The sequence below is a fragment of the Vombatus ursinus genome, unplaced genomic scaffold (assembly GCF_900497805.2).
Source record: "Vombatus ursinus unplaced genomic scaffold, bare-nosed wombat genome assembly UNPS02014778.1, whole genome shotgun sequence".
Classification (NCBI taxonomy): Eukaryota; Metazoa; Chordata; class Mammalia; order Diprotodontia; family Vombatidae; genus Vombatus; species Vombatus ursinus.
Genome location: NW_020954556.1, coordinates 4297089 through 4315365, shown reverse-complemented (window position 1 = coordinate 4315365; position 18277 = coordinate 4297089). Strand labels below are relative to the sequence as shown.

Sequence of the window (18277 nt, the reverse complement as noted above, 5' to 3'; positions counted from 1 at the left end):
AGATAAGAAAAGATTTGTTATTATTGAGAGGATCCCTGAGTCAGTCTGTATACAGTCAGTCTATCATCTCATCCAAAATAAAATCAGAATTTGTAAAAGATGAAGTGAAAGAATAGTAATGAGAAAAAATATTGAGTGCAGTTAAAATGATCAAACTTTTAATTATTTAAACAATTTACTGAAAATAAAAAATAGGAAATGGACAACAGAACTGACATTGACCATAATATGAATTTTATCCATTGTTTAACCACTGTAAATTAATTTTCACAAGGAGACCAAAAGAGCTCCAAAAGTGCCTGAATCAGAAAATGTTTGACTTCTCTTCTGAATGGAAAGAGATGGCCACCAAAAGTTGTATTAAAACATAAACTTTTCCATAAAATCTTATAATGAAGGATGATGGATAATTGTGAATCATACCCTCTCATAAAGCAGAGAGAAGCAGAGGAGGTTAAAACTAATTTAAAGAAAGTTTGTCAACATAGCCAACTACATACGGTACATATTCATAAAATATTGACATCTGTGATACACCCATTAAGCCATTTCCCCAAAATGTATTCTGTAGAATGTTGGTGTATCAGACAGCATAAAGAAGGGCTATGGAATGGAATCATGCTAACATTATTTTCCCTTATGAAATATTAAGTTAAAAAGAATGTTTGACATATCTATTATGTAAGACAGTTTTTCCATATTAAAGTGTGCTTAAGTTCCCAATTTTGTTCCAAAATTTCTCTGATTTTCCCCCTTATTGCAGGTTATTCTATGCTGCCAAACTGGTTGCCAATTTATCTGGGAAGAACTGTAACATGTTATACATTAATGTGTGTGTGTGTGTGTGTGTGTGTGTGTGTGTGTGTGTGTGAGAGAGAGAAGGGGTAAAGTGTCCCCATTCTTCCTCTGCCACCAGGCAAAAGAAGAAATAATGTCCTTTCTTTGGGGTGTTTTATTTTTATAATAAACATTTTTCCTCTTTGGGAAGGTGAGAGGAAAAAAAGAGGGTTTTTTTTGTTTTTTGTTTTTTTTTTTTTGTTAAGCACATCAGCACAGAAAACTGACAAGCAAGATAACAGTTTATTTTCAGTTAAAAGAAATAGTATTTAGATATGAAAGGCAATACACATGGGAATTTTTTTTGTATTTAAATAAGGATACTATTATTTCATGCAAAGAAACACTGGAATAAGGGATTAGGGAAGGCAGACAGAACATACACTCAAAAACGAGAAGAGGAGACCCACACCTGGGGAAAATAGAAAAGAGTAAGAGAGGGATGTTAGTAGCAGTGGGAAGCAGAAAGAATGAGAGGGAGTAAAAAGATGACAGGATGAAGAGGAGATTAGTTTGTAGAATGAGTTGGATTTAAAATAAATTTGGAGTTGAGGTGCAGAGCATTTATTTAAGAAAATATCTGTTTTAGTGAGAGGCTGTGTGATATGCCAGTGTATCTGTAATGAGCAGCTGGAACACAGAGCTCCTGCAGGGAGCCTGGAGCTGAGCTCTGCTTGGGTTTTTCTTAGCCTGTGACAGGATGGTTGGGTTTTGTTTTTTCCCCATTTTCCTCCTCTCAGAATTTTCTCACCCCCTCCTGCCAATCAACACCACTTGATTACCATGCTCCGCAAGACATTTTCTTTTCTATTGTCAGAAAGCTGAGTTAGGTTGGCCAGATCAAGTTCAGTTCTTCCCACCCTCTCAACATAAAGAAATTTAAATATATCAATGTCCATACTTCATCCTCCACCTTCTTACCATTCTAATGCTTGGAGTTGAATGCACCGTTCCTTATTCTGTCTCCACCCTCCCTTCCTTACCTCATCAGGTTATTTGGGAATGATTCGGAGCTCACTTTTAGCTGCTGCCTAGCATGAGAGAAAACACTATATAGATTGTGTTATGGGATAGTGAATTTCCTGTTACTTAGAAGCGTTTAAACAAAGACTGGACAGTCATGTGTTAGAGATGTTGTGGAGATAATTCCTATCCAGGTATGGGTTGGACTTAAATAATCTTGAGGGCTCTTCTAGTTATGAAATTCTACGTTCATATGTGTTTGGACTAATTGGGGGCATGTAGGTATGAAATTAATGAATCAGATTGGGATCTGGCCTATTGACTTTGCTGTAGCAGCTCCGGTTTTGGCAGAATCCTGGAAGGCCCTTTTGAAGGCTTCAGTATTGCAAGAATATATAGTTCCGCTGAGTAACTTTGGTCTTTCTCATTTGTCTCTCTTTCCAGGTCTTCCTTTATCATCTTCGCTACACTGAGAAGGCTATGATGAGAGATAATGTAAGCACCCGGAGGTGTTGCTCTGCTAATTGCCTCAGCCTCACAGCCCAGCCAGAGCAAAAGTGGAAAGGGTCTGTCTTGCTGTGCCTGAAGGGAAGAAATTGAATGATTTATGGGCGATGGATGAAAGTAGCTCATGCATCTCCAGACCTGCGTTCCCTGTGATCTAGCCCAGGGGAATCCTCCTGTGGGGACCCTGGCGTTCTGGGATGCCCCACGCTGGGGGTTGCTTGTGTTGAACGCATGGCAGGTCCTTGAATGACGATGCTACGCCGGGGACTGCTTGCCTGGATTTCTCGGCTGGTCCTCTTGCTCTTGCTTCTGTGTTGTGCCGTCTCAGTCCTCTACATGTTAGCGTGCACCCCGAAGGGCGATGAGGAGCAAATGGCACTGCCCAGGGCAAATAGCCCCACAGGGAAAGCAGGCTACCAAGCTGTTCTTCAGGAGCAGGAGGAGCAGCATCGCAGCTCCATCAGCAGCCTGAAGAAACAAATCGCCCGGCTGAAGGACGAGCTTCAGGAAAGGAGCGAGCAGCTGAAGAACGCGCAGTACCGCGCCAGTGATGCCGGGGCGCACCCTGAGAAAAACCAGGCCAACCTTCTGGAGTTCCTCCACTCCCAGGTGGACAAGGCCGAGGTGCACGCTGGCGTGAAGCTGGCCACAGAGTACGCGGCGGTTCCTTTCGACAGCTTCACCTTGCAAAAGGTCTATCAGCTGGAGATGGGCCTCACCCGCCACCCAGAGGAGAAGCCAGTGAGGAAGGATAAGAGGGATGAGTTGGTCGAAGCGATTGAGTTGGCCCTTGAGACTCTGAACCACCCTGAGGAGGAGAGCAACTCGAATCACCGCCCTTATGCAGCTTCTGATTTTATTGAAGGTTGGTCTGTTTGTGAATGGGGAGTCGGGGAAGTGGGTGCAGGAGGGACGGTCGTTCGCCCTCCAAACAGGTGGGCACTGTGGAAGGCTGGCAAGAGCAGCTTGTGGGCATAGCCTGTAGAAAGTTTTACGTGAGATTCACCAAAGGTACAGTCTGGTCTTTATTTTTCATCAACATCTGTTTGCACTTAACTTTCTCTTGGAGACCAGTCATCTAGTTGACGGTTTAATTGTTTCTTGGCAGGAAGAAGCAAAACTGGCTTTAGTTGTTGTTATTTTTTAAACAACTAAACAAAAAACTCTGAAACTCAAGCATGTACCAGATTGCACTGACAATTATGATTTTGTCCCCTTTCGCAGATAATTCTCCGAGGGACTGGGTCTGATTTTGATTAAACTATCTGCATGTGCCTAGTTATCACATTAGAGTTTCATGGGGCCCTGGCCAATAGAATCCCATCTTTAGAGTACATGGGGGCTCCGCTGGCCGGGCCTTTGTTACGGTAGAAATTTGTGACGGAAACAGCCCAGTTGGTCCTTCTGTAACCACAAAACGTTGTTTTGTTCCTGAAGGTGAAGAATAAAAAGGGAAAGTAGCTTTCGATGCTCACCTAGAATGCTCCATCAATCAATAAACATTTATGAAGCACCTACTGTGCGTCAGGCACTATGCTAGGCACTGAGGATACAAAAAGAAGCAGAAGATGTCTTTGGCCTCAAGGAGCTTACAATCTAATGGGGGAGAAAATGCACAGACATATATTTATGTCATCTATTTCTTATTAGGGTTCAAATTGTTTTTAGTTCAAAACCATCCAAACATTAGAAGAAAATTTGAGGTCATCTAGTTTGTCAGCTTGACTCCTGGCAAGACACCGTTCAGGCGGCCCCATAAAGAAAGCTATAAATGACCGAACCCCAGGGCCCCCTTTGGTTATGTATTTTGGTATCACTAATCTGAAGGCCAAGAAGTCGTTTCTGATATCTAACTCAAATTGTCCTGCCGCAATGTCCTCTTTAGAAATAGGACGGCTGCTTTTCATCAAAATTTAAATTACACGCCTTCACACGTGCAGGGATTTTGTATTGTTCGTTCATTCATCAAATGTAACAAGTGCCTGCTGGGTACACAATTAATTACTCGATGGGGTTCATCAAAATGTTGAGTCACAAATGGGAATGACTGTAGTGTTGTCACCCAAGTGAGACATCTATGAGCAAATAATAACATGGGTAATTTTACTATTATTTCCTCATGAAAAGGTTGCAATTCAGAGGTTTTTTTAAATGAAGATTAGACTATTTAGATGATTTATAATCAGTTTCACCTCTCTGTAAGAGAAGCGGGTTCTTTTGGAGGCTACATTAGCCAACAGTATTCAGCAAAATTCTGTGCCAAAGGCTGTTAACCTGGAGTCCATGAACTTGTTTTGCTTTTTAAATATTTTGATAACAGGGTTTAAATATAATTGATTTCCTTTGCAATCTTATATATTTTAATTTATGCATTTAAAGACATTATTCAGAGAAGGGGGTCCATATGCTTCACTAGACTGCCAAAGGGAAGGAAGGAAAGAAGGAAACGAACATTTATTAACATCTACTATATGCCAGGCACTGTGCTATGTGCTTTACAAATATCATATTATTTGATCCTCACAACCACCCTAGAAGGTAGGTGCTATTAATATTCCCATTTAAAAATTGAGGAAACTGAGGCAGACAGAGGTGAAGTGATGTGCCCAGGGTCACACAGCTAGTGAGTGTCTAGGGTTAATTTTGTACTCAGGTCTTTCTGACTCCAAGTCCAGCACTCTATCCACTACGTCTAGCTGTTTCAAAGGGGTCCATGGCATAAAAAAGGTTAAGAACCCCTGCTGTATGGAGACATTTTCAAGTTGGGGTAGTCTGACTCATATTCTCAGGAAATTCTGAATGAAAGCTGTGAGCCTCAGAGCTTGCTGGCACAGTGCTGTCTGGATAGGGGTTCATCGTGGAGAGGAGAGTTCGCCAAACACTTCCTGGAACACATTTTAAATGGGAAAAATTGAAACCTTAGCATGAATGTGGGAGTTGTGATATAGTGGAGAGAATACTAGATGAAGTGTTAGGGTACCTTGGTTTGATTTTAAGGGCACAAGGACCATCCTCTTGGTCCCCCAATAAAGACATGTTCTCTAACTTTCTTCCAAGACTGAAAATCCTTTAGTAGGAGCCAAAGCTAAAAATTACATAGGACAGCTAGGTAAGTGTAGTAGATAGAGTGCTGGACCTACAGTAGGGAAGACTCATCTCCCTGAGTTCAAATCCAGGCTCAGACACTTCCTAGCTGTGTGACCCTGGACAAGTCACTTAACCCTGTTTGCGTCAGTTTCCTCATCTTGTAAAATGAGCTGGTTAAGGAAATGGCAAACCATTCCACTATCTTTGCCAAGAAAACCCCAAATGGGGTCACAGAGAGTCAGATATGACTAGAAAACAATTGAACAACAACAAAATTCAGGTATCTTCAGTAAGGTAACACACTGACAGACCTATTAACTGAGGTGTGAGTGACAGAGACTTTCTTGAGGCCAGGTTTTGGTAGAGAAAGAAGGGAGAAGAGAATTGTAGATCTCTGAGCACCTAAGATGGATCAGAAAGCAGGAGAGAGGCACCAACATAGAGAGGAGAGAGAATTTCGGAGAAGGGAAGACAAACTTCAAAGACTTCACAATTTTGTCCATGATTTGCAACACTTGGGGAACCTTTGGCATGGAAGGTTTTATTTAAACAGCTCATGTTTTCTTTTGTTTTGTTTTTATCACTAAAGCAACCATAGTTTCAGGGACAGAGTAAGGGATGCAAGGGGGTTTAAGAGCTAAACACCTTTGTTCTTTGGCCACTCTTTGCATCTCCAATGCTTACCGCAGTGCCTGGTACATAGGAGATGCTTAATAAATGTTGATTGATCGATTGATGAAAGTCAGTGACCTTAGAACATCTGCTGTTTCATATTATAGTGAGCAGAAGGATATTCCCAGGGAGAGTGTAACCACCTTGAGGATGGAAAGACTATTTTCCAATACTTTGTATTCCCCACACTGCCTTGAATGGGGCTGTAAATGCCAATTGAATGAATTATTGGAAACACCAACTCCACCGAAACATTCTATAGGAAATATTCTTCTAAAGGCTTTAAGGTTGACAGAGTTCCTTACAAACATCACTTCTGTGAGATCAGTTTCAGGCAACTGGGATTGCATTCCCAAATTCATTTGTAAGTTAATTGTTTGGGCAGCTAGGTGGCACAGTGGAGAGAGAGCTGGGACTGGAGTCAGGAAAATTCATCTTTCTGAGTTCAAACCTAGCCTCAGATACTTCCCAGAAGTGTGATCCTGGGCAAGTCACTTAACCCTGTTTGCCTCAGTTTCCTCATCTGTAATATTAACTAGAGAAGGAAATGGCAAACCACTGAAATGACTGAACGATAACTCAGGACTCTTCCCTATAGAAGGAATGTTAAAAGAGGTGACAAGGTTCTCAGGTGAGTCCATCGTAACCATTCTAAACCACAGAGAGACTAAGATGTGGTACGGAAATGAGAAGAAAGGCTTGGGGGATGGGGAGGCATATTTATTGCTGAAGTTGCTTTAGTTCCTTCCTCCTCCCCAAGGTACGGTCCAGACAGAGTACTGAAAATTGAAACCACTTTTCTTTATAATGTAGGCTCTGCCTCATGGACCCATCGATTACCCTGCCCACTTCCATTGCCCTGCAGATCAGTCACTTCTCTCCTTCCCTCTCCCATCCTAATCATGCATGATCCAGCATTTTTTAAGTCGCAGAATTCCTGTGGTTTCACTCAGAATGGTTTGCCAAATTTGGAAGTCAATTATACCTGTACTGCAACTGAACAAAAGTACAGCATACACACAGCCACAGTTCCCTTAACTTGGGTCCTGTGAATAAAGGAAAGAATAGGGATGTAAATCAGAGAAGTGGCAATAAGTTTCTTTGGATGACATTTTTAAAAGTTACATTTCTTTTCTTTGATTTTTTAAAAGTGGAAGTAATGTTGGGAGACAGAGAGGGATGATAACAGGAACCCAGGGTTATGAGTCACAAGACCTGGGTTTAGGTCTAATCTCTTGCACTTAGTATTTGTGAGATGCACGATGCTATAGCTTAGCCTCTCTGAGCTTCAGCTCCCTCATTTGTGGAATGGAATAAATTGTAGAATAAAATTGTTGTGAGGAAAGTGCTTTATAAATCTTAAAGCACCATATAAAAGTAAGTTTACTAAGGAGTAGCAGTAATAGTCGTATAGTAATAATAGTGGTAGTAATAGTAGTAGTAGTATCAGCAGCAGCAGTAGTAATAGTAGTAGTAGTAGTAGTAGTAGTAGTAGTAGTAATAATAGTAGTAGCAGCAGCAGCAGCAATAACAGCAGCAACAGTAGTGGTAGTAGTACTAATGGTGGTGGTGGTGGTGATGGTGGTGGTACTGGTAGTAGTGATAGTAGTAGAGCAGATTTAGTACTGGACTTGTAGGCAGGAAACCTGGATTTTAATACTGACTTCAACCCTTACAGGGGCTGTTTCAAACCTTTTCTTCTCCTTAAGCTTTCCACGGGACCCCCTCCTCCTACCCTCTCAGCTGAGGAACTTGACTCATATTTCACCTAAAAAAACAGGTCATTCACCAAGAACTCCCCATTTTTCTTGGCTCCTCATCTCAGATTATTCAGCTATCTTCTCCCATTGTCTCCTCTTTCACTCCAGCCTTGGATAGTGTCTCCTTGCCAAGACAAACCTCTTGACATACAGCATTGATCCTATGCTTTCCCATCTTTTCTAGAAGATTGTCCCACTGTCCTCCCCTTTATCTTGTTAATCTTCAATATTTTCCTATCTTCTGGCTCCTTCCCTGCTGCCTACAAATACACCCATTTGTATCCCAGCCTTAAACAACCCTCATTTGATCTGACTATTTGATTATGACTATTTCTGTGTCAAACACCTTTAGAAAACTTTCTATAATTGGCATCTCTATTTCATTTCCCCCTTGTCTCTTATGAACCCTCTGCAATCTGACCTTTGACCTCATTGTTCAACTTAAAACTGATCTCTGCAATGTCACCAATAATCTAATTGCCAAATCTAATGGACTTTACCCCCATCCTTATCCTTCCTCTCCTGTGGTATATTTGACACTGTCAATCACTTTCTCTTCCTAGATTCTATTTTCTCTCTAGTGTTTCAGGACACTTTTTTCTCCTCATTCTCCTATATGTTTGATCATTCCTTCTTAGTCTCTTAGCTGGTCACACCCACTAACCATGGGTGTTCCTCTAGGCTTTGTCCTGGGCCCTCTTCTTTTTATTTATACTGTCTCACTTGGTGATCTCATCACCTCCTGTATGTTCATTTATCACCTCTTTACAGATGATTCCAAGATCTATAGTTACACATGACAACAGAGACTTTCCTGAGGTCACATTTTGGTCAGGGAAGAAGAGAGAAGAGAACAGCAGGTCCCTGAGCACCTCAAAAAGAGCAGAGAGCAGAGGAGGAAAGAGAATTTTGGAGAATGTAAGATAAACTTCGGTAATGTCACAGTTTTGGCCATGGTCTACGATACCTGGGCAACCTTCATCATGGAAGGTTCTATTTAAAATAGCTCATGTTTTGTTTCATTTTGTTTTTCCCACTGGAGTAACCACAATTTCAGGGATAGATGAAAAGAAAGGTGAGAGCTAAAAACTATCCCTCTTTGCATCCTGTCTTCTGAACTTAAGTCATCTCAAAATGTCCCATAGACAGTTCAAATTCAACATGTTCAAACAGAACTCATTCTATTTTCCCCAAATCCTCCCCTCAGTTTAAATTTTTTTATTTCTTATTTTATTTTTCCCCAATTACATGTAAAAACAGTTTTCAACATTCATTTTAAAATTTTTTATTCACTGGCTTCTTTGAATACTCAATTCAAATCTTACCTTCTGTAAGAAACCTTGCCCAGTCTTCCAGGGGCTAGAATTTTTCCCCTTTCAGATTACTTTCCATCTACTCTGTAAATACCTTGTTAGTACTTAATTATTTGCCTGTATGTATCCCATGTAAGAATGTAAGCCCTTTGAGGACAAAAATTGTTTTTCTTAGTCTTTGTGTCCTCTGTGCTTAGTACAGTCCCTCTACCTTGTAAGCTTTTAATCAGAACTTGTTGGTTGAGTGACTTACGAAGTCAGCAGCATTCAAACACAGGTCTCTCTTGATTCTGAGTTACTGTTTTCCATTCTTTCTGCCTTGCCATGCTGCCTCTAAAATAAATGTTTCTGGGAAGAGGTGCTGGGTGACTGTTCAATTAGTCATTTTCACTTCTGTGAAATGACTTGCATGTTTGTGAGGCCACATGAGATTTTCCCAAACCTCCTATGTTGGTGCCAACTCAGGCTTGTCAGCCCTGTATAGGTGAGGTAAGCTTGAATAGCAGATGGCTCCAGAAAGCCTGGAAGTGAGCAAGCATCTTTTCCTCCTGCTCCATGATCCACATAATGCCCTCTAGCCTCTTCTTCTGTGACCATAACCTGGCAAATTGGTTCTTTTCCTTGGCTCTTTGCATCAACAAATCCCCTCCTGTACCATACTGATTGCATTCTGGCTGAAAATTCTAGCTAGGACTTGGTAAACAAGCTACTCGGTTTCCTCTTTAGTAATTCTAACTTAGTACCATACTTTCCCCATCTTCCCTGTGATTGAACTCCCTGGTCAGACTCTAGCTTGTATTTGAAGCATCCCGTCTCACTCTGAGCCCCGACCCCAGCCAAAAGCAGCAGCCAGAGTAAATAATGACAGGAAGGAAAGACGTTTTCAACCTAAAATCAATGTGGAATTTCGGGAAATGAACTTGTAAATGTCTGAGTAATGGCACTAATCCCAAAACTTATATATTATGGGAGGATGCTCACCATCTTTTGTTATGTCCTTAGAGTCAGCCAATGAGGAAACAAGCATATATTAGGCACTTACTCTGTAACAGGTACTGTGCTAGGTCCAGGAAGAATACAAAGAAAGGCAAAAACAATTACTGCCATTAACAAGTTCACATTTCTAATTGGAGACCCAACATATAAATAACTAGGTACGTACAAGATACATATTCAGGGTGGATGGAGATAATCTCAGGCAAGGCATTAGAAGCAAGGGAGACCAGGAAAGGCATGAAGAAGATGGCATTTGAAAAGAGCCAAGGAAACTCAATGGTATGGGTGAGGGGAAAAAGCATTCCAGATAGGAGGCATAGCCAGTTCAGAAGTGCAGAGATGATAAATAGAGAGTCATGTTCAAGGAACAGTAAATAGGTCAGTGTAACTTCATTATAGATTTCATAGAGGAGAGTAAAATGTAAGAAGCCTGGAAAGGTAAGAATGGGCCAGGTTATGGGGAGCCAATCAGAAGAGTTTGTATTTAGACAAATAAATAGATTAAATAAAATAGATTAAGTACTTACTATGTGCCAGGCACTGTATGTGTGTGTATACACACACACACACACACACACACACACACACATATGTATGTATACATATGTGTGTATGTGTGTGCATATATATACATATGTATATGTATATGTATATATATTTCACCAGATATTTGATTCTGGAGGTAATAGGGAGCCTTTGGTGTTTATTGAGAAGGGGGTTGACATCATCAGACCTAACAAAAGGAAATTAAATTACAGCAGGAAAGAATTAGGTTGGCATGTTTAAATTCAGGGAAAGACTCCTCTCTTATTAATAGAGAGGTGGCATAAGCTCAATCCTTTGAGATTTTAAAGCATAGGGTATACATTTAGTATTCTTAGGGAGCTCAGGCTCAGGCTTTCATGGAGTCCCCTTCACCTTGTAGAATTTTTCTCTCTTTTCACATAAGGCTCTCAAGTGTTTAGTAAGGGATTTATTTCTGTCAAGTCCCAGTTAAAATCCCACCTTCTACAAGAAGCCTTCCCCAATCCTCCTTCATTCTTATGCTTTGCCTCTGTTGATGATCTCCAGTAATCTTGTATGCATTTGTTTGAATATATATGTTTGCACATTGTCTCTGCCTGTTAGATGGTGATCTCCTTGAGGGCAGGAACTATCTTCTGCTTTTCTTTCTATACTCAGCATATAACATATTGCTCGGTACATAGTAGGCACTTAGTAAAATGCTTACTGACTGAGTGATTCTTTCACAAATACCTAAGTCCTAAACCAACTTTTGAGGAAATGTAACAAAACAGTTAAAAAGATTAGAAAGCAAAAAAATCTATTAATACATCTTTTACATGTTCCAATCTCTACCAGGTACACTCAGCGAATAGGAATTTCAATAATGGGGAAGAAATAATGTTGGAGAGCTGAATAGGAACTTGAAAATACTGTGGTGGGGGCTTTGTTTAGCATGAATATGCTGAGATGCTGTAGAGGGGTACAGAAGGAGATGGGAAGGGATGCTAGAACCCTAATTACAGATAGATATATAGGTAGCAAGTATTTATTAATTACTTATTGTATACCAGACACTGAGGTAAATGACATGGATACAAATACAAGCAAAAAGAAAGGCAGTCCCTGCCCTTAAGAAACTTACAATCTAATGGAGGAAGACAATCCACAAAAGGGAGCTGAAGAGCAGGGTTTGGGGGATGGGGGTGTACTGGTGTGGAGGTGTGGTGTTGAACTTTGGGAAGTTAGGAGCATCACTGGGAGGGGAATAAACGTTGCTTTGCCTAGGGTTCCTCTGCAAAATGAAGGACCTGGAAGGCATTTACCAATGGGATAAGAGGTCTGGCATGGCAGATGGTGTATTCAGTGAGGAGGCCCCAGGCTCTGAGGGAATGCCAAGGTGATTCTGCAGCAAAGGCATGGTGTTGAAGTCTTAAAAGTCAGATGTATAGCTGGGAGAGGATCTTATAGCATAAGATTATATCAGAATTCACAATATGGAAATCCCTAGCCATATACTTCTGGTTTTACCAATTGAATACCATAAGGATTAATTAACTCAACTTGTAAACATAGCACTATTATTTTAATAATAAATATTTCAACATAATGATCAAAACCATGCCAGATGGCCTGGAGACAAGGCTGTTCTGAACCAAGAGCTAGGCCCATAATGTAAAGCAATTTGGGAAACTTACAGACTAAAGATTATGGGAGCAATGAGAGAGGGAAGGAAGTGGTTCATATGGAAAGGAGGTACACAGTAACCACAAGTCTTGAGATTAAATCCATGAGTCCAGGTTGTTTGGCTGTATGGAAGGTCATGGGCAAGGTGACTGGATAAGTGGGCTGAACTCACATTTGAAGGTTCAGGCCTTGCAGGGGGCACAGGCAGGCAGAAGAGCAGATGTGGGTCAAGGTTCCGATTCAAGACAGATACACAGGGACACGATCTTACCCCTTCTGTGACCCCGCTCTTTTCCCCCAAAAAAATAGCTTTAATTTTTTTTTCATGTTCTTAGTTTTTCTCATCAGTTACAGTTCATTCTGAGTATCGGCACTCTCACACTCCCAACATACCTTGCTTTATCATTCATTTGATTACATTTCCTCTATCTTCTGTACTTATCTTTTGTTAATCCAAGTCTAAGGTGAGTCTTTTGACCACTCTTTCCTCTTGGATTCTCTCTCCTCTATTGGTTTTGAAGACACATCTCTCTTGATTCACCTTCTACTTCTCTGACCACTCCTTCTCATACTCTTTTTGACTCATACCTTTTAACTGTGAGTGTACCCCAAGATACTGGGATTCTTCTATTTTCTTTCCATCTGTAATCTTTCCCCTGAATTTCAGGATTGTACCTCTAAACTGCCTGTTGGATATTTCAAGCTGTAGATATCTTTTATACATCTCAAACTCAATATACCTAAAACAAAATTCATCTTTTCCTCAGAACCCACCCCCTTCCAAACTTCCCTACATCTAAGGCACCACCAGCCGTCTTTTTTTTTTTGGATTTTTGGTGAGGCAATCAGGGTTAAATGACTTGCCCAGGGTCACACAACTAGGACTTGTCAAGTGTCTGAGGCTAGATTTGAACTCAGGTCCTCCTGATTCCAGGGCTGGTGCTCTATCCACTGCACCACCTAGCTGCCCCAACCACCAGCCTTCTTTATTGTCTATCATTATCCTTGACTACTTATTCTCTCTTGCCCACATATCTAATCATTTGCCAAATCTTCTGCCTATACGATATTTCTCAAATTACGTTCTCTCAATTCACACAGCCACCACATTGATGTAGGCCCTTATCATCTCTCACCTGAACTATTTTTTTTTCTTTTGCTCATCAGAGCTTACTTAACACAGTACCTAGCACATTTGTTATTGTTGTTGTTCAGCTGTGTCCAACTTTCCATGACCCCACTTGGGATTTTCTTGGCAAAGATACTGATTAGCCATTTCCTTTTCCAGCTCATTTTATAGATGAAGAAACTGAGGCAAATAGAGTTAAGTCACTTGCCCAGGTCACATAGCTAGTGAGTGTCTGAGGCCAGATTTGAACTCATGAGCATGAGTCTTCCTGATTCCAAGCCCAGTACTCCATCCACTGCACCATGGAGGCAATGGCCTCCCTAATTGGTCTTCATGCTCCTTTCTAACCCATTCTCCACACAGTTGCCAGAGCGATTTTCCTAAAGCACAGATCTGATCACTCCCCTCTTCAGTAAACTCCAATGACTCCCTATTGCTTCTAGCATCAAACAAAACCTCTCTTTGGCTTTTAAAGGCCATCACAACCTGGTTCCAATCTCCCTTTCTAGCCCTATTATATATTGCTGTATTCTATGGTCCAGAGAAATGGGTCTTCTAGATTCCTCACAAGATTCTCACCTTTGCGTCCTTGAAATGCCTGCTCCTTATACCTGGACCATACTCCCTCCTCATCTCCACATCTTAGAATATTTATGTAGAGCCTTAAGGTTTGCCAAACACTTTAAATATATTATCTCATTTATTCCTCACAGTAACCCCATGAGGCCCTATTACCCCCATTTTACAAATGAGAAAATTTAAGTTCAGAGAGTTTAAATGACTTGCCTCAGATTACACATCTGGTAAAGGTTGGAGTCAGGCTCTGAATGCAGGTCATCCTGACTCCAAGGCCAGCACTCTGTCCTCTACCACTGTAGAATTTCTTGTTTTGTTCTAAACTCTGCTCAGGTGCCACTTTTTTTTGTGAGTCAATTGAGGTTAAGTGACTTGCCCAGGGTCACACAGCTAGGACGTGTCAAGTGTCTGAGGCTAGATTTGAACTCAGGTCCTCCCGACTCTGGGACCGGTGCTCTGTCCACTGCACCACCTAGTGGCCCCCCAGGTGCCACTTTTGATGTGAAGCCTTTCCTGATTCTCCACAGCTGCTAATTGCACCTCCCAATAAGCTTTTTTTGTTGTTAATTGTATTTATTTTGTATATAGTTTTACGCACAAATTAATATAGTTGTTGTCTTTGTTGTCTCTCCCATTGGAATGTAAGTTCTTGATGGTAGGGACTGTTTAATTTTTGTTGTTTGGTTCCCTAGCCCAGTGCCTTAGAGAGATTTTTGTATCGCTAGCACTTAGCACGGTGCCTACCACATAAGTAGACACTTAATGAATGTTTATTGATTGATATTAGAAGCTTAATAAATGCTTAATGGTTGATTGGTTGGGTGATTGATTTTGCTTCTCTTAATCTTCACCCAATACTCTCCACCACATTTCCCTCCTCTTTTTTCTGGATTTCCTCACATGACTGTAATACTTGTCTTCCCCCCTTCTCCCCAGTCCCCTCCTTTTAAGAAGTGATATCACTGGTCCTCTTCAAGAACGAAGGAAGAACAACATCTCTCTGTTCCTATTGCATAAGAGTATACCTTTCCAGAGTCAGTGATGCTTAATTAAACTCTGCCCTTTTGGGTTAGGATCTGTAGTTCATCTTGCTTGTCACCCATCTTTTGTGCATTTCTCCATAGACATTTTGAGGCCATGGGTTCATTGAGAGTTCCTTTCTTGGATTCTGTCTCCTACTGATATAAGGACATCTCTATTGCTATTCTTCCTATATTGTAGCCACTCTGTGTGGTATCTGGCTTGATAGATTTATATAGGTTGTTCTCCCTGCCCCACCTTCCTTTTTACTTTATTGCTTTTTTGGATAGATTTGCAAGACTCCAGGAAAATGCCTTTTGTCAGCCCTAGCTAGTTAGATATATTCTGTCCCCAGCCAAGGATTCCTGTTATTTTCTATCCCTAGCCAAGGATCCATATCAATATATTCTATCCTTAACCATCATTCTTGTATTTTATTCAGTAGCGGGTCCAGAAATCCTAATTCCATTCTCAGATAGCATATTCTTAACCAGCTAATGTATTTCCAAGATCTTCTAGCTACAGGCCCACCGTGCTTTCCTCTATATCAGATGGCATTTATTTCTTCTAAGGCCAGCAGACGAACAGAAAATAAGAAATTGGGGTAGCTTAATTGATACTGAGACTTTACTTCGTTTAGTCACGTTGCGGAGTGAACAGCACAGCAAAGTGGGGTTTGGAGTCAGAAGACGTAAGTTTGAATCCTGGTTGTGTTACTGTCTGCGTGATGACCTTGATCAAATTACTTAACCCCTCCGGGCTTCAGTGTTTTCATGTAAAAAGGGATGACCTCTAAGGTCCCTGCTAGCTCTGAATCTATGAGTTTGTGCTTCTGTGAGGCAAACGGAAAAGAAAGTGAGTGTAAAGCGGAGGGAAAGGGGTCTGCCATTTTGAGAGAGAAAGAGGTTAGAACACAGGCTCACGGATAGCCATGCTTTCTTCCCTGCTCACCTGCTACTTCTAAACAATTATAAAGCAAAGAACAAAATACAAAATATTGGCCTAATCCTGACTGAGTTCCTCTTTGCTTTACATGTTGTTTTTTAATTTTAATCATTTGTTGTCTTTAAGAGGATAGATTTAAACATCTCATCTGCTTCTGCCTCACCCTCAGCATCCCTTTTCTTCTTTATTGGATCACATTGTTGCTGCTGCTGGTACTGTTAACAGCATTGACATATTTGTAAGTCAGTGTGAATAATGTTGTTCTGATCGTGTTTTCTTCACTCTCTGCCACTTCATATTTGCTTTCCCATATTTATTTGTAAATTTGTCATTTCTTTGTATTTCCACAGTGGATAGATCCAGTTTTGTTCACCTATTCCCCAGTTTTGGACTATAGGCATGTCTTTAGTTTTTCACTTTTATGAATAATCTTGCTCTGAATATTCTTGTATCAAGAAGACCTTTTGTTCATGCCAACAGTTTCCTTAGCGTGGAGTCCTAGAATTGGAATTGCAAGGTCAGAATGGGGTTATGAACAGTTTTTTGAGCTTCTTATTATATAATACCAGTATTGCTTTTTAAAAAAAGATTGCACAGGTATACCAGCCATGCTTTGCCTGCTTCTTCTCCACAGTCTGCCTAATCATTACCAATTTTTCCTTGAAAAAAAAAAGATAAAGGCAAAGGAGGTAAAAGGGAGGCCAGTGGTGGAGAATCAAGATGATTTTCACTCATTTGATACAAGTCTAGGAGAAGATCCTTCTCATGTACATGGAACTAGATACTACAGTGTCCAGCCCTGCCCCTCAGGATAAGAGGCCTCATGACCATTTTTTTGTCTTCAGAATAAGTTTAGTTACTGATAACCGTGAAAGTAGCTCCTCATACACAGTGACTTTGTCTTGTCTTCACTACCATGAGTGTTGATGACCACAGTTATCAGAAATTTGGGTCCTTTCTCCAAATTAGTCACATAAGAGGAGCCCATACCCTTGTGCTGGTGTTTTCAAAAGACCTGAACCTTTTCTTTGGGAGCTTATAATACATAACATTTCACATGCATGTATGTATGTGTATATATTTAAACACATGTATATACATGTATACGTGTATTTGTGTATGTGTTATACACATGTCCTCAGAGTGCCCCTATAGAGTAAAAAGGGTCTAAGAATGAGGTGAGGCAGCTAGATAGTAGATAGAGTAGATAGAGATACAGTAGATAGAGTGCCAGGCCTAAAGTCAGGAAGACTCATCTTCCTGATTTCAGATTTGGCCGTAGACTCTTACTAGCTGTGTGACCCTGGGCAAATCACTTAGCCCTGTTTGCCTCATCTGTAAAATGAAGAGGGAAATGTGAATTACTTCAATACCTTTGCCAAAAAAAACGCTAAATGGGGTCATGAAGAGTCAGACAGGACTGAAATCACTGAGCAAACAGCAACAAAGAATGGGGAGAACAAAACGTCTCTATTTAACAGAGTGCCTGGCACACAATAGGTGTTTAATAAATGCTTGTTGATTTGACTTCCTCAGCTCCTTCCTTGCTTCTCCAAGTCCTGTCAACAGCCCATCAGATTTCTTTCCTTCCTCTCCACCTTATCCAAATCTGTTTCACAGTCAGTTTGTTAAAAATGGTGTGTGAACAACCGCAAACTTCCCTAAATCTCTGCGTGTATTTATGATGCCCAGATTAGTAGTACACCATATGCTATTTAAAGAAACATTCAAAGCCATTTGGAAGAGCAGATGAGGATTTACATCTTAGGCCTTGTTCTCCAAAATATTGCTGACTTTTATCCTTGAATCTGAGGAGTTAAAGACACTTTGAATAGGGTGGACTATGAAGAGAGCCTATTATCTATGAAGTCAGCAGGCCTCTTTATGTCCACAGTGGTAGCTGGTCATTCCCCCATCTTGAAACAATGCCTTTGTCTCTGTAATGCTTGAGTTACTGCTGGGAGGCAGACCTAGGTTCAACCCCAAGTGGCTGGAAAACATGTGCATTAAGTTTCTCTTCCCTAGCTGGTGCTTCAGGGCCATTTGTGGCTGCCATCCACTCATGACGCTGTGTCAACACAGTCTTGATCATTCAGCCTTAGGATCTAGCCTCTTCTGGCACTTAACTTGCTAGGGAGAGTCCCAGAATGAATGGAATGGAAAGATTTACTATGTCATCAAATTCTCCCTGTATCTTAAAGGCTCGGGAAGATAAATCTGTAGAGAGGTGGAAAATAGGCTGCTATAAATAAAGTCAAAGTGGTGTTTTTATGCATTTATAC

At 40.8% G+C, this 18277-nt stretch overlaps 1 protein-coding gene across 10 annotated transcripts in view; it reads left to right on the top strand.

The window, feature by feature from the left end:
• Window positions 1-18277, top strand: part of CSGALNACT1 (chondroitin sulfate N-acetylgalactosaminyltransferase 1) — a 400361-nt gene that overhangs the window by 294601 nt on the left and 87483 nt on the right. For all 10 annotated transcript variants that reach the window (XM_027865511.1, XM_027865507.1, XM_027865514.1 and 7 more), the window contains one exon: window positions 2245-3172. In XM_027865511.1, coding sequence (XP_027721312.1) covers window positions 2554-3172 — 619 coding nt within the window. In that variant the 5' untranslated portion in view covers window positions 2245-2553. The remainder of the gene's footprint in view (window positions 1-2244; window positions 3173-18277) is intronic.